The sequence below is a fragment of the Silurus meridionalis genome, chromosome 16 (genome assembly GCF_014805685.1).
Source record: "Silurus meridionalis isolate SWU-2019-XX chromosome 16, ASM1480568v1, whole genome shotgun sequence".
NCBI classification, from domain to species: Eukaryota; Metazoa; Chordata; class Actinopteri; order Siluriformes; family Siluridae; genus Silurus; species Silurus meridionalis.
Window position 1 is genome coordinate 4,087,158 of NC_060899.1, and position 16,657 is coordinate 4,103,814.

The 16,657-nt window shown below is 37.3% G+C and overlaps 2 protein-coding genes across 3 annotated transcripts; one reads left to right on the top strand and one right to left on the bottom strand.

Annotated features, from left to right (window-relative positions):
- Window positions 1–1,059: 1,059 nt before the first annotated feature.
- Window positions 1,060–9,413, bottom strand: mtfr2 (mitochondrial fission regulator 2). Its single transcript, XM_046869382.1, has 8 exons — window positions 9,335–9,413; window positions 7,770–7,994; window positions 7,567–7,671; window positions 5,969–6,087; window positions 5,390–5,598; window positions 4,379–4,679; window positions 3,560–3,743; window positions 1,060–1,789 (listed from the first exon to the last, which is right to left on the bottom strand). Exons 2-8 carry the CDS (start codon window positions 7,839–7,841, stop codon window positions 1,700–1,702), a joined length of 1,080 nt encoding a protein of 359 aa, XP_046725338.1. The 5' UTR covers window positions 7,842–7,994; window positions 9,335–9,413; the 3' UTR covers window positions 1,060–1,699.
- A 12-nt stretch (window positions 9,414–9,425) lies between these two features.
- armc1l (armadillo repeat containing 1, like) lies at window positions 9,426–15,795 on the top strand. 2 transcript variants are annotated; one of them, XM_046869383.1, is made up of 7 exons: window positions 9,426–9,557; window positions 11,310–11,477; window positions 11,572–11,663; window positions 12,318–12,507; window positions 14,507–14,623; window positions 14,760–14,834; window positions 15,339–15,795. In XM_046869383.1, exons 2-7 carry the CDS (start codon window positions 11,325–11,327, stop codon window positions 15,528–15,530), a joined length of 819 nt encoding a protein of 272 aa, XP_046725339.1. In that variant the 5' UTR covers window positions 9,426–9,557; window positions 11,310–11,324; the 3' UTR covers window positions 15,531–15,795. The 2 variants fall into 2 exon arrangements, with proteins under 2 accessions (XP_046725339.1, XP_046725340.1); XM_046869384.1 differs by having other exon boundaries at window positions 11,313–11,477.
- The last annotated feature ends 862 nt before the right edge of the window (window positions 15,796–16,657 follow it).

Here is a 16,657-nt window from a genome sequence, read left to right on the forward strand (position 1 = left end):
GATGGCATCATTCTGGTACCAGGTAAAAAACCTTACCTCAGAAAGTAGGTTAAGATCTGGCTTTAGATGGACATTTACCCGAAATAATGGCCACTGAAATAATGGAAGCTTCTCATGAATGTTGAATCACTGATGATTTTTTGTTCTGCAGAGGAAACTCAGGATCTAATTTCTACAATTATAAAATAAAATAGCACAATATCAGTAAAGGTTCAGGACCATAATATAACCTACTGTATGCACAATGCAGCAATGACTTTTGTTTGGAAATTGAAATGGACTTTTTAATTGAAAATCTGAAAACTATGGCCAAATATATTTACAAAAAAAAACGACTCAAAATGATCAAAATCGATCCAACCTGTGTGATTACAAGGTCACATGACCTCAGTAAAATTATGCACGTTCAACTAGAATCAAACCTAAATCCCAGAAAGAAAATGGGCAAAATCTGAAATATTCTGTTTAAGACAAATCTAAGATTTACAGAAGTGAATATTTTAATTCTAGACAATTCGGTGCTGTAGAAATATATTGGGTTCAGCACTGATAGGATTCGATTCATGCACTATTCAGTAAAATGCAGTTTGTTGGGATTTCCTGCTTCTGAACTGATGCATGAGTATAAAATCCTGAATTTATTCCATTTACATTCAATTTTACATTGCAATTTGATCCAGATCTTGTTGCAGGAGTATCTGAGACTGGATTCTCAGAAATGTTATTCTATTTTTGTAGTCAAAAGTCAGTCTACAAAGTATTTTCCATGACAAATAAGTATTCACCAGAGATTTTTTTGTTGTTGTTTAATTGCTTCATGAGAAAAAAAAAAATCTTGCTGCTTGAAACAAACGGACGTGACGCAAATCATAAAAACACCTTTGAAGTCTCGATAATTCAAGGTTGTAACACTACAAAATGTGTGCGGGGGTGATATGTATTAATAATCATTTTTATCACAGGACAAATAATAAGTGGAAGAGAAGCCAAAGGAGCGAAATATACCTTTAATTATAAGTCGGCTATAAAAGCTTGAATAATGAGCACAATCAGGACAAATGAGAGAACTTGTTTATTTCTTTTCGTTCATTTTGGAAACAAGGTCATTGCGGAAAAGCTGTATAGCTGTAATGAAACGGGTGAAAGGTACTAACGATTGCAACTATTCTACATGATGGAGAATATAGTTTTGCTTTTCCCGAAGTGTTTGGATGCAAAATACCTGCCGCCGCGTGTTCACCGACATGCACATACGTACATTCACATACATTGAAAAAATGACATACTTGATACTTTCTAAATGTTTGTAAAATCTGAGGAAAAAGTCACATTGCAGAAAAAGGAGTATTTGAATTATTGCTGTTCTGAAAACACAGTTCAAGCAGTGCAAACACACACGACAACAACCAAAACAAAAACAGGCAATTTAAAAAAAATAACAAATCGGACACGTTGCAAAACAGAGGTCCATGAGGTATAGATTTGACGTAAACTCAGAAGTGTCACCATCCACCCTCGTATTCACATTGAACAAGCAAAACTCAGTGCAAGAACTGCAGAAATTTATTTAAAAAAAGGGGTTGGTGGGGGGGGGGGGAAGGGCAGCTCATTTGTCCTTCTAAGGAAGAAAAGTACCATAAACTGCGGGGGCTGAAAGAAAGTGAGAGAGAGAAAAATCTTCAAAGCCTCTTTCGGCAGACTACTTTCCATCACATGGTTTCCTGTCTGACCCACGGGTAAAAGGTGACGAATGGTTTCGCCCCTGGCTGCGTCGCTTGAAGATTGGAACCTGTAAATGGACACAGATCAATTTTCAACACATGATATTACACAGTCATGTCTATATAATACATTCGGTAGTATCTAAATGATACCTGTACATGCAAAAAACTAAAAAAAAAACTGACATTAATAAGAGTGAAACAGCGCCATCTGCTGGTAATACTGTAAGCTGATTCATTTCAACTCGATTCAAAACTGGGACATTCTGCTGGTATGTTTCCACCTTTTGTTTCAACCCACACCAAGTAGCCACATAAAAAAAAAAGGTAGCATGACTCAATCACTTTCAGCTTCCTCAGGAAACTCGAACCCCCAAAATGATATCATGGCCTTTAAGGGGGTCCCCTAGAGTTCAATAAAATAAGGCCTATTAGGTATTGATTCACTGTTGTAAAAGGTCTCGATAGAATTTTTATGACAGTATCTCTAATATTAGTTGGCTATTAGACGAAAGTTTTATAGTTACAACACACTGAGGCTTGTTATGGCAGATGCTCCATATAAATAAATTTTAAAAAAGTGTAGTTGATAATATGGTGACGCCTCTATGATTAGATGATTAACATTTATGGCAGGAGTCTCCAGTGTCCAGTGTAGTATTTCATATGTTTACTGATCAGTAGGCTGTAAAAGCACAGAATTAGTTTTTAAACAAGCACCCACTCAGAATTTGCTCTTGAATAGTGAATGGTGTTCTGCATGGTGTTGCTTTATTGCTCTATTTTCTACATTGGCTGCATTCCAGCACGGTTTGAACGCACCCTTGTCGACTTCCCCTCGCTATTTCCCCTCTGGGGAAAATCCCAGTTGCCATCATAAGGGCCTATCCTATGCTTTCTTCAGCCTGTAAATTTGTTATTTCAGAATCTAGTGGCAATAAAAGGATATATTTGAGTAGTCAACGTGCAGTTTGTATAACAGTACAGATTTACTGTGCTCTGAAAAGAACAACATACAGTTATTATAAAATATATATAAATAGTTTTTTATGTGACATTGACCAGTACCTATTAGATTTTGCTCTGTAGCTTTATCTGGCTTTTTTATTCTGCAGAAAAGGCGATTTACAGGAGTATTGAAGGTGCTAGATGCCAAATTTATTTTTATGATTTATGCCAAATGAAGCGACTCCTCATAAAAGGTGAATTAGCATCTTGCAGAATGTTCATTAAAGACCTCATTTTGAAAGATTGCTTTACTACTTTGTCCTTTTATATATATATATATATATATATATATATATATATATATATATATATTTTTTTTTTTTTTCTTTTTTGACCGACTTGTTTGATCTTTGCTGCATTCGGGCATGTTGAAGAGGTTTTTGTGTTAATGGATAACGATCGATTTGTATTTTAGGAAATAAAACCTCCTCACATACACAACATGTGTCTTGGTGTTGAGGACTAGTGCATCTTTGAGCCTAAGAGCCAAATACTCAAGCAGTGTTTAAATCAGACACTCTAAGACTTTTCCTCAAGTCATATTGGAATTGGTGACTTTTCTACAGTAAAAGTTCTGCAGTATCTTTACTTTCTCAAGTATAGATTTTCAGATCCTCTTTACACTGTATACTGCTTTCTTTAATCCTGCTATTTCTGACATTAATGATTTTAAAGATAGTCAAAATACATTGGAATTGTTACCTTCATGTTAAAATATTAATCTCACTGATTACACATGATAACGTTTCATTGAAAACCACCCGGGATTGTGAACGTTCCCATGTAATACTTTCTCTGTTCCTAGAAAGACCGAGTTCAAAACATCTTACTCGAGGCGTATCGGGGCTGCTGAAGGGCGAGGGCTCGGCTGAGCGGTTCTCCTTATCAAACGAGTCGTCTCGCTGCCTGTGTGCAAACTTCCTCTTCAACGCTTCAGCAATAAGAGCTGCGGGGTCCGACACACACGCTGTCCCTTTACTCCTCCTTTTCCGTACAGGTGTCCCTCCTGGAGACCTGAACACACCGTTAAAATACACACAGATCAGGACATGTAGGCGTGTTGTTGATTATACGGTCAGAACGTTAAAATCCTTTATGCAAATACATTTCTGAGAGGCATTTTGCTAAATTTACATTCAAAAACTTGTACTAACTACTTCATTTTTAGTTCATTCTGTAAATTAATAATTAACATTTAACGTTTTGTTACCATTTCCGTTTAAACGTGTTACACATTAAATCAATTTGGGTAACGCATTTCCATTTGAAATGTATACAACATTTAGGCGTTCACATTAGTATGTGATTTACATATTAAAACTAAATGTTGGAAAATGGCGAATGTAAAATTTTTGCTAAATTTCATTTTGCACAAAACTTTGCACATATGGAAAAGAAAAACGTAAATGCAAATTTGAATACAAAAATACACTGCGGTTTTAAATATTACGTTGCCGTTTTGCAAATTACACTTTAAATTGAATTTTTTTACCTCAACGCTTCCATAGATTCTAAGAGAGTATTTTTGTGCAATTGCAATTCGCCTTGCAGACAGCAGGGGGCGTCTCTTAAACTAAAACCTACAGGATTAAACCAAGAAATTACTCTGAAGTAAAAAAAGAAAATAATAAGAATAAATGAAGGAGTACCTCTCTATATTACGAAGTTTAATCTGGTTCATATCCTTCAGGACGTCCAGCATGGAAGGAACTGCAGCTGGTGAGGCCTTACATACCCCAACCTTCTCCTTCCTGGCTCCCTGCCTCTGTCTAATCATATCAGTTACAGAGAACTGGTCTGAGCCGAGCGCAGGAGAAGGAGGAAGGGGTGGAGGAGGTGGTGGAGGTGGCGGTGGAGGAGGTGGAAGTGCGGTGAAAGGAGTCGAGGTAAGAACAGGAGCATGAAAACTTGAACATGGAGTGGTGGGATTGTCCGTCATTGGACTGTCCACTGGGAGGAGGGGGGAAAAAAAGTGATATTGCGTTAACAATTGCGTCAGTTTTTGCAACGTAATCTTATGATCCAAAAGGCTTTCATAGTTCTGATAATGTATAACTCAGTATCCAGTCATGGATAATATTGGGGACAATTTTTTAAAGGGGACATAACAAACAGTTTTGGGCCAATCTCGTGTTAGTAGCTATAGAGTAGCATTGCATCAGTCATATCTCTGAAGAGTTTTTAGTTTGATCAGATTTATATATATATAAATATATACAAAAAAATTAAGTTGGCAATAAGATTTTTTTGTGTTTGAATTATTCAATTTACTGGAGGAATTGTTTCAGCCCTAATCACGATACTATTTTGTTTCCCGATAAATGCATCAATTCTCAAAAAACACATTATCGATGTTTTTGTTGAAAATTCATGCGAGATTGCGTCGTTTCGTTATTAGTATCCCGACCCCTAAAAAGATAGCAATCTCCTGAAACTTAAAAAGTAACAGGAAGTACTAGCATACGGACACGCCAATTAAGTTAGGGTTAATATCCACCTGTTTACCACATGGGGCGCTGTTGGGAAAAAAAAACTATTATTGGTATAATCCGCCGGAATTAATAGCAACGTTGACTGACTTGCGCCGACGGCAAAAGGCTTTTGTTTATGTGCGGTTTCGTATTTTCTCGCGGATACACAGCCCGATTTGGTTGGTTAACCTGTTGGCGTGGTGACGATCAGCGCAATCTGAGCTCGGAGTTTCAGTAACTCAGCCTCCAGGGCATGGATCTTCTTGAGAGCCTCCGGTTGCGTGTTTGATGCCTGCGTTGTGTGCATTTTCTGCGCTGCAGGAGCGAGTCGTACACATAAACCTGCTGAGGGTTTTAAGTCATGTGGCCAACCTTGTTTCCTCATTGGGACAGAATTCCTACAACAGAAGTGATATGATCCTGTGAGGGAAATCTTCAAATTACAGTACAAAATTTTTTATTTAATTGTTTTTTTTATTTTTGTCGTATCACTAGTCCATTTGAGGTTGAAAAATCGTAATACAGTATATACTGTATATACAATATTACACATAGATTTATATATAAACAAATTATTCTAAGACTAAACGACTAGATGTCTACATGTGTTGTCTGAAACTGTGTTTTTTTTCCTGAGCCACACTAAGCAGCCCAACTGGATCAGATCTATAAAACACCGTGTCCTTCACTGTATATTCCTCATCTCTAGCAGAGTTTTTATAGTGAAACTGTAAAACACACTAAGCTCTTTTTTGCTTCTCTAAATACCTGAACCTGGTGCAAACATCTCCTTCGTCCTCAGCCATCCATAATGCATCCGCAAGAGACGGAATGCCAGGAGTATCCACTTCAACATGACCCTGTGTCTTGATCGTCTGTAAAGGAACCTGAGGGAAAAGGCAAAGTCGTTAAAAGGTCTTGTTTTTTTCCAAAGACACTGAATCGATACGTTACTGCAAGCAGCCAGACGTGTTTCTATTAAACTCTTTTTATAATAGAAAGGGAAGAAGAACTGCATATGTGCAGTATTGGCTTTCCTATCCAAACACTTGCTGAAAGATTGATGGATGGATTGGATGGATGGATAGATGGATGGAAAGTTGGGTAGGTGGATAGAAAGATGAGTGGATGGATAGATGAGTGGATGGATTGGTGGACGGATGGTTGGATGGATGGATGGATGGATGGGTGGACGGATACATGAGTAGAGTGATAAATGGGTGGGTGGATGGATAGATGGGTGGGTGGATAATTTGGTGGATATACGGATGAATGAAAAGTTGGGTATGTGGATAGATGGATGGGTGAGTAAATGGACAAGTGGATGGATAGTTGATCAAAGATAGAAAAATATTAATTCCTTCATTTATCTTTTGTAAGCACTAAGCTTATCAAGGAATACACCCTGGATGGGGGGTCAACATGGATACCAGTGGATATACCAGCAATGTTAGATGTTTACGAGAAATAAAGTCATTATTACGCGAAATAGAAAAACAGTCAGAATTAGGCCTTTTTTTTTTCTTCATCTGAACGAAAAAGTTTCTAAAGTTTTAGATCTGTACAGTGTGTTTTCTTTTTTCGTTTAGAGTCATCTGAAATGTAATTTGATATTTTTTTTATAATTTTTTTTTTTTCTATTTTTGTATTTGCATTTCAATGTAATTTGGCAATTAAATGCACTAAATGGGTTTAGTTTTCACAGATATTGTTGTATACAATTTCAGCATTAAAATGTAAACCTTTTCTGAAAAAGGAAAACAAATTATTTGTTCGTTTTAAGAGACCCGACTTAATTTCTCTTGTATATTTAGTATCACTCTTTAATAATAATAATAATAATAATAATAATAATAATAATAATAATAATAATAATAAAAAGGACTCCTTATCCGATTATTCGATTAATCGTCGGAATATTCGGTAGAATACTCGATTACTATAATAATCGATAGCTATGATCCTACTCAGACTGAGTCAGGGAGCTGAGACTGACTAGCTGATACATTCTATGGACAAAAGTAAGTGGACACACACCATTACACTCATATGTGGGGCTTCCAAACCGGCTGTCAGGATGAGAATACTGATTAGAATATCTGTATATTGCAACACGACCATTTCCTTCTTTGGAATTAATTAGTCAAACGACGTTCCAGCATGACAGAGTCCTGACTAGATGACTATACCCGTAGCCTCATTGCAACCTCCAGAGCATGACCTTTTAAGAACTTTTCAAGAAGGGAATATTATACCAGCAATGGGATGTTCAACATGCAACTAATCAGGTGTTCACATACTTCTGTCCATGAAAATCTCCACACTCCTGCACACACACGTCAAATCCATCAAACATGTCACCGTACCTGGATATGAAGCCGAGGAGATGGTGTGAGGGGGAGATTCGAGCCGATCATACGGACAATGCTGCGATACTGTCCACGCAGAGGGCTTTCCCAAACCGGAACCAGCTGCGATGAAACCAATGTTTTCAGCACAGAGAGAAAAATGAATTCAGAGATGATTTTAAAGAAACTGCGATTTGATTTAAAGGTATTATTCCACTTACCATTTCTTGGGGAACCCCAAAATATTCCAAGACGTATCTCAACAAATAGACGAGGTCATCAAGCAAAGACATGATGCCTGGGAGCTTCTGTTGTTAGTGCAAAGCTGAGTAAAAGCGTCAGCAGGATTTCTGACGTGATCACGACCGAAATGGAAACACTGCAGCGGTATTGGTTCCGCTACACGATGCGATGAGGGAGGATCAGATACACGCCATGGCAGAATCCTGAAATTAGGAAAAGCAAAACCACTACATATATTATATATATTAGCGGTGTAACGGTACACAAAGTTCCCGGTTCGGGACGTACCTCGGTTTTTAAGTCACGGTTCGGTTACATTTGGGTACGGTTTGGAAAACCATAAAACTGCTTGTCGTTTTTTTTTTTATTAACGCAGTTTATTATTATTAACATTTGTGAATATCAGTTTCTTTTTTTTCTTTTTTTTTATGAAATGCCTGCCTGGTAAAATTCTTTATCAAAATAATATTTTGTAAAAAATAAAATAGAATAAATCAAATTAATGCAATACACTTATTATATTGATTGAAACAGTTAAATTGACACAAATTAAATTGATTAAATAAAATTTAATAAATTGGAAATTGTATTAAAATAGTTCACATTTGTTAGACCCCCCATTTCTTACACTTGTTATACAGATGTGTGTTTTTTTATATGTAGTATTTTATTAAAAAATATGTTCTACTTATTTCAGCATATTTTAACAAATGTCTTCATTCCTTCCTTCCATTCTTCATTCATTCATTCATTCACTCCCTCGATATGCAGAATTGTCAGGATGTTTTAGTTTAAAAGGATCCATCACTTTCAGAACATTTTGTTGTGTTCTTTTGGCCTGAATCTTCTCCTCGCCCCCTCACTGTTATCTCTCAATTTCTTTATTTTTTATTCTGCAGCATCTTCTGTGTTTACCTGTCCAGGGGTCTCATTTATAAACAAAAAAACTTGACGGGAGAAAGTGTAAGTAAATTTAGTGTGGAAATCATTTATAATCGTACGTCACGATTATAAATGATACCCCAGAGCGTTCCAGAGTTTAGTGAGTGGTGCGTCAGTTATAATGGTCCGTGGGGAAACACGGTGCTCTGTGTTTAGTTAAATGTACTAAACGAAGCATCGAGTAATTCAAGTTGCATACATATATACACACACACACAACATGAACAACCCACTATATGCTTATTGCATAATTATAAACATTCTGAAATTAAGAACAACAAAAAAAAATGCATATGTAAACAAATACACACATTGTATTGTTGCAAATTTATATATATATATATATATATATATATATATATATATATATATATATATATATACACACACACACACACACACACACACACACACGACACACTAGTGCATTACTGGTAGATATGCGACTCATAAATCGCAAACATATTTATAGAATTACAACAAATACGCATTTAAATAATTACAGATCTTCCGCACGTGCATCCAAATGACCGAAATGTTTTCAAAAATCCACGCAAAATACATAAATACACAAACATAGTAAATAATAATGAAACATCACCTCTCCAACTTCCTCACGCGTGCACTTACTGTCCGAACAACTCAAATAACGCCGTGTCGAGCAAAGCCGCATCTGATTGGACGAACTCATACCTGCAGTCGCGTCCCACCAATCAGCGCGGCTTATCTTGCTCCTTCCGTGCAGCCTGTCGACCAATAGCGTTGAGCGAAAACGAGTGCGAAAATTTGTATTTGCGGTAAGCGAGGCTGCGGCGGACCCAGCGGTAAGACTTTAACGTCCTGAATAGGGGTTTTAATTATTATTATTACTTTATAATATGAAACAATATTTCGGTTTTATACGGTTATACCAAAGACTTTAAAGAAATGTAGCGATATTTGGCTGCTCGGATGTTAGCATGGATGCTAGCTCTAGTCGACGGTGCTCGCTTAGCTTAAATTCACCCCTAACGGTTCAGTGATAATAACAATAAAATATATTACTTTTATTTTTATTTATTTTCCAATTGTAGAGTGTGTGTATAAGATGCCAAGAAGTTACAATGGCAAAATAATGTGAATGGGTCATATATGTATCACGTGTCTATTTAATCGTGCAATATCTATCTATCTATCTATCTATCTATCTATCTATCTATCTATCTATCGTGCATTCTATCTATCTATATATCTATTGTGTATTCTTTCTATCTATCTATCTATCTATCTATCTATCTATCTATCTATTTATCGTGCATTCTATCTATCTAGCTATTGTGTATTCTATCTATCTATCTATCGTGCAATCTATCTATCTATCGTGCATTCGATCTATCTATCTATCTATTGTGTATTCTATCTATCTATCTATCTATCTATCTATCATTCTATTGTGCATTCTATCTATCTATAGATAGATATCCTTTTGTCGTGCATTCTATCTATTGATAGAATGCATGATGTATAGATAGATAGATAATCTATCTATCTATCTATCTATCTATCTATCCTTCTATTGTGCATTCTATCTATCTATGGATGGATGGATGGATGGATATAATGGATTAGGATTGCAATTTGAATGAACAGTTCTGCATGCAAGTGTTCACCACTGCACACTTCAACAATGATGGAACTGTATTGAATGGACATTTCGATGAAGAGGTTCCCTTCTAAGTCTGATTCCTCTCAAGGTTTCTTCGTTATACCATGTCAGGGACATTCCTGAGACATTGGAGACATCATGGACATTCAATGATTAGGATGAGGTTCCTTTCTGAGTCTGGTTCTTCTCAAGGTTTCTTCTTCATACCATCTCAAGGAGTTTGTCCTTGCCGAGAACCGATTAATCAACCAATAGTTTTTAAAATGGATAAAAAACCAAACACTCTTAACACTGAATGGGAGGTGGTAGCTCAGTGGTTAAGGCATTGGGCTTTGGATCAGAAGATCACAGGTTCAAATCCCACCACCACCAAGAGCAAAGCCCTAAAAACCCTGCTCAGTTGTAAGTCGTTTTGGATAAGGGCGTCTGCCAAATGCCGTAAATGTAAATAAACTGGAACAAAAAGTACCACTCCGAATAAATACGAACAATTATATCCAAAATGATTAAAACAAAAGACGCTTCAAATAAACAGCACATGACGTCAGTGATTCGCCTCTGGAGGCCGCACTTGTACTGTACAACGCAACCCGGAAAAACTATCGCTATGAATTTTTGCAGATAGTTCCAGCAATCGACAATCAGTGCCGTTTAAACCGAAAACCGATTAATCAGTCGACCTCTATGCAGCAGCACAGCATCAGGATGAGTCAGGCAGTTCTGGAGGGTGAAAAGGAGGTGTGAAGAACCATATAAGCCGTGTTCCCAACATCATTAAGAAACAAACTGCCATCTAGACATGAAATATAATCACATGGTTGTCTGATGGATTCATAACACAGAAACCATTCTCTGTCTACTAAGTGACATAAGGTAAAGTAATTGGAGGAATGTTTGTCTTGTTTTAAAGCCGGTCTGTTCTCTAACCTAGCAGATAGCCAGCAAGATGATGGACGCACTGTCAGTAGTGACCCAGCTGAGGGATCTGGCGTCTGAACCCCAGAATCGGGAGGCTATAGCAAAAGATGAGGGTTGTTTACCTGGTCTTGTTCTGTTCCTAGACCACAAAGACCCTCAAGTAGTCTTCGCTACTCTGCAGGTACGGCGTCTGAATGGTGGAATGTTACTGTAAGTCTCATACAGGTTAGGGAATGTTGTGTATATGTTGTGACTGTGATTTTCCATGTCTTCAGACCCTGAGGTACCTGGCAGAATCATCTCAAAATGTTGACTCCATGAAGAACGAGCTAGGAATGATGGTGAGCTTGGAGACGCTAGCGGAAAAGTAAGTATTTATTTATTTATTTTTTTTATTGATTTATTTATTTTTTTAAATTATTTATTTATTTATTTATTTATTTATTTAAATAAGGTTGCAAAGGGGCAAAAATGTCCAATAAATTTCTGAAAACTTTCTATGGGAACTTATGGAATTATGGAAGTATTCCAAGTTGGAAACTTACTGGGACTTTATGGTATTTTTCGGGAATGTATACGAATTAATTAGAAATTTGGGAAAATTAATATAAACTGTATCATATACAAACAAATATAAACATTTTGTTTGGCCGTAAACTGACATGCATGCAAACTTATAAGTGTTAAAAAAAAAAATACAAAAATTTAGATTTAATTATTAATATAATTTTTTGCACAACAGCTTATACACATCACAAGAAAGTTTTAAATATAAATGTATGTAATATTTATGTAATTTACGATGGACATTTTTTGCATAATTTTCTGTGCAGGATTTAAGAAATTATGTTTTATGGAGGAATGCACAATATTATTTAATCATTTAAGTTTTCTGTTAAATTGTAAATTCCCTGGTAATTCCCAGTAATTCCCATGGAAAGTTTCCAGTCTTAAAAGTTCTCTAAGTTTTGTAGCCGTAGTATTGAATCGAATGATGATACTATTTTGATTCTTCATGTAGCAGTGGACTGAGTATTGACATCACAGACCTTGCGAAAGAGGTGTATGAAGTATTGAGTACTCCGGTGGGCACAGAATCTCTCAGAACTCCCGTGCAACCGATGAGGAGGAATAAACCGCAGTTCTTTATCAACAGTTCCAATAAAAAGGCCAAAACAGTCACGCTACACATACAGGGTTTGGACGGAACGGTAAGTGTGTTTCGATACGTTTGCTTGTGTTATTTGTTTTTCTGCGCATTACAACTGGCAAATCTTCTGAATTTTCCCAACAACCTCTGATATAATTTAGAAAAGACAGTAAGTAGGGGTGTCCCCAACTAGGGTTAGGGTCCCCAACTAAAGATTTACATCACACAAAGATATACCTTTAAATTTGTTTATAATGCACCATGCTGCCAATATGCTACCGTGTAGCCCAGGGATCTGATGAAACTTAATTCTGTTCTGGGGAATTTATATATGCACATTAAAAATATTTTTCTACAGCATTATCATGATAGGTTGTGTACAGGGAGTGCAGAATTATTAGGCAAGTTGTATTTTTGAGGATTAATTTTATTTGAGGATTTAATTTGAACAACAACCATGTTCTCAATGAACACAAAAAACTCATTAATATCAAAGCTGAATATTTTTGGAAGTAGTTTTTAGTTTTAGCTATTTTAGGGGGATATCTGTGTGTGCAGGTGACTATTACTGTGCATAATTATTAGGCAACTTAACAAAAAACAAATTTATACCCATTTCAATTATTTATTTTTACCAGTGAAACCAATATAACATCTCAACATTCACAAATATACATTTCTGACATTCAAAAACCAAACAAAAACAAATCAGTGACCAATATAGCCACCTTTCTTTGCAAGGACACTCAAAAGCCTGCCATCCATGGATTCTGTCAGTGTTTTGATCTGTTCACCATCAACATTGCATGCAGCAGCAACCACAGCCTCCCAGACACTGTTCAGAGAGGTGTACTGTTTTCCTCCTTGTAAATCGCACATTTGATGATGGACCACAGGTTCTCAATGGGGTTCAGATCAGGTGAACAAGGAGGCCATATCATTAGATTTTCTTCTTTTATACCCTTTCTTGCCAGCCACGCTGTGGAGTACTTGGGCGTGTGTGATGGAGCATTGTCCTGCATGAAAATCATGTTTTTCTTGAAGGATGCAGACTTCTTCCTGTACCACTGCTTGAAGAAGGTGTCTTCCAGAAACTGGCAGTAGGACTGGGAGTTCAGCTTGACTCCATCCTCAACCCGAAAAGGCCCCACAAGCTCATCTTTGATGATACCAGCCCAAACCAGTACTCCACCTCCACCTTGCTGGCGTCTGAGTCGGACTGGAGCTCTCTGCCCTTTACCAATCCAGCCACGGGCCCATCCATCTGGCCCATCAAGACTCACTCTCATTTCATCAGTCCATAAAACCTTAGAAAAATCAGTCTTGAGATATTTCTTGGCCCAGTCTTGACGTTTCAGCTTGTGTGTCTTGTTCAGTGGTGGTCGACTTTCTGCCTTTCTTACCTTGGCCATGTCTCTGAGTATTGCACACCTTGTGCTTTTGGGCACTCAGTGATGTTGCAGCTCTGAAATATGGCCAAACTGGTGGCAAGTGGCATCTTGGCAGCTGCAGCTTGACTTTTCTCAGTTCACGGGCAGTTATTTTGCGCCTTGGTTTTTCCACACGCTTCTTGCGACCCTGTTGACTATTTTGAATGAAACGCTTGATTGTTCGATGATCACGCTTCAGAAGCTTGGCTATTTTAAGACTGCTGCATCCCTCTGCAATATATCTCACTATTTTTGAATTTTCTGAGCCTGTCAAGTCCTTCTTTTGACCCATTTTGCCAAAGGAAAGGAAGTTGCCTAATAATTATGCACACCTGATATAGGGTGTTGATGTCATTAGACCACACCCCTTCTCATTACAGAGATGCACATCACCTAATATGCTTAATTGGTAGTAGGCTTTCCAGCCTATACAGCTTGGAGTAAGACAACATGCATAACGAGGATGATGTGGTCAAAATACTCATTTGCCTAATAATTCTGCACTCCCTGTATTAACGGGGGGGGAGTTATGTTAATTCGACATTGAGCACCCCCATATAACCAAAATGGCATGATCCATTCCATGCAAAACATTGCAGCGTTTTTAACGTGTGCCATATAACGTTCAAGGATCAGCGAGGTGTGTGTGAAGAGGCTCTTCTAAAAGTCAAAGGAGTCATCAGCTTCACTTTCCAGATGGCCATGAAGAGATGCACAGTGCGTGTGCGTGCAGACCTGCCCACTGAGGTAGGGCTTCTTCTACTACTTCCACTTCTCAGCTGAAACTGTAACTGCTTATCATATTTATTATGTGAGTGTTTTCATTTTTCAACCTGCAGAAGTCCAAGTTAGACAATTAAAGTGCAATTTGTCTCCCGTTCAGAGTCTGGCATCGGCTATTGCTTCCACTAAAGTGCTTTCAGCTCAGCAGGTGGTGAAGAATCAAGTTGGAGAAGAGGTAGGGGATATGGATCTTCTGACCAAGGTTTTTTATCAGCTTTACTTCCTGGAGAACCTTCCCGCCATGCTTAACAGTGGAGGTCAATCAATAGCGGATTTTACTGATAGCTAGGTTGGATCGTAAAAAAGAAATGTGCAAATATATAAAAGAATAGAGACATAATATAGTATATACACAACACAATATATAAATACAAAAGAAGAAAAAAGAGACCACTAGTAAGTAGTTACGTTATCAGACATATTGCACGTGTTGCTTAGGGAAAAAAAGCATGGCCAGTTTTTCTCACTAGACCTTCGCTGTTTATTTTATTTATTTATTTATTTTTTTAAGCTGTTTGAGTAACTGCAGGGTTTTTGTGCTCCAATTCCATTTCTTCTTTTTCTTTGTGATTTATTTTTGTGATTTTTATATATATAAGTAATTTAACAGAAAAAAATGATTCACATATTTGCTCTTAACGTAAGTCCAGTAAGTAACGAGCAGCCCTGCTGGCTGCAGGTTCTCGTCCCTCTCAACACCACAGACACACAAATAGAGGAGAATTGCCACCTGCCAGATTATCTACCAGAAGACGAGAGTCCAGAGAGGGAGACGGACCGCGCCGTGTCCCGCACCGCCGCCAAACAGGATGCCTCCGGGAGCTGGCTGAGCTCAGCGGCCAGCTTTCTTACCAAAACTTTCTACTGGTGAAGCGTTGAGCTTCATCATGTGTAAATATCTCTACCACACAAGGGTGACGAAGAAAGCAAAGGACTTGCTGATATCTATTCACCCACCATGAAATCTCACAGTTGTTGTTATACTAAAGCATAGCGCTTAATGTCTTTAAATATCTTTCCACGTCCTTCTGTAACATTTTAGAAAAGATTTCTGTCTGTACCTCTGTTTGTATTTTGAAAGTTGTTTGTTAAGTTGTTAACTTGATGTCGTGTAAATACATACCTGTGGATTGTTACATTTCGTTGTCTTGTTTTTAAAAAAAATAGTAGTTCAATAATAGACATTTGAACAAATTACAGTACATAATTTAGCAAAGCAGCAATTTACAGTAACATACTGTACAAACTTATATATAAAGATATATAAACTTATATATCTATGTGGCAGCAGGCGTGTGGATGAGCACCAGGTCATGAGTGGAGGAGGAAGCTCTGTTTTAGTGTCTGGTTCAGCAGTCCAAAAAATTTTTTGCACATTTAGACAATAATGTGCATATTGAATTGCTATTTATACAAATGTAAGTTAATTATTCATTCAGTTATTACATATAAAATGTAAATGTAACTCAGCTCAATATAATTCAGAATCAAAGGGGATTAATGAAGAAAAAAAATGTTACTGGGTTACTGATCGGAAGGTAGAGGGTTCATACCTTGGGATCGCCAAGTTGCCACTTTTGGGGCCCTTAAGCAAGGTCCTTATCCCTCTGTGCTCCAGGGGCACTGTATCATGATCCCCTGAGCGCTGACCCCAGCTTCCTAACATTGCTGGGAAATGTGAAGAAAGAATTTCACTACTGTAAAAAAGAAAAAAAAAAGAAAAAGGGCCCTGTGTAAAAGCACCTTTCATCTGGCAAGCTGTTTATTAACAGGTTTCATCATATGCAGTACATTTAAACAACATAATCATATTGATAAAATTCAATCTGAAGTCAATATGTGTCGCATTCCATGTCTATTGTACAAAGTCTTCTGCAGACCAAATACTATAACCATATAGACCATAGGTGCCCAAACTAGGACACTAGTATTACTTTTTAGCCCTTTTTTTTATAGGAAAAGGTTTGGGCATCTCTGGTATTGACTAAAGTAGTTTCT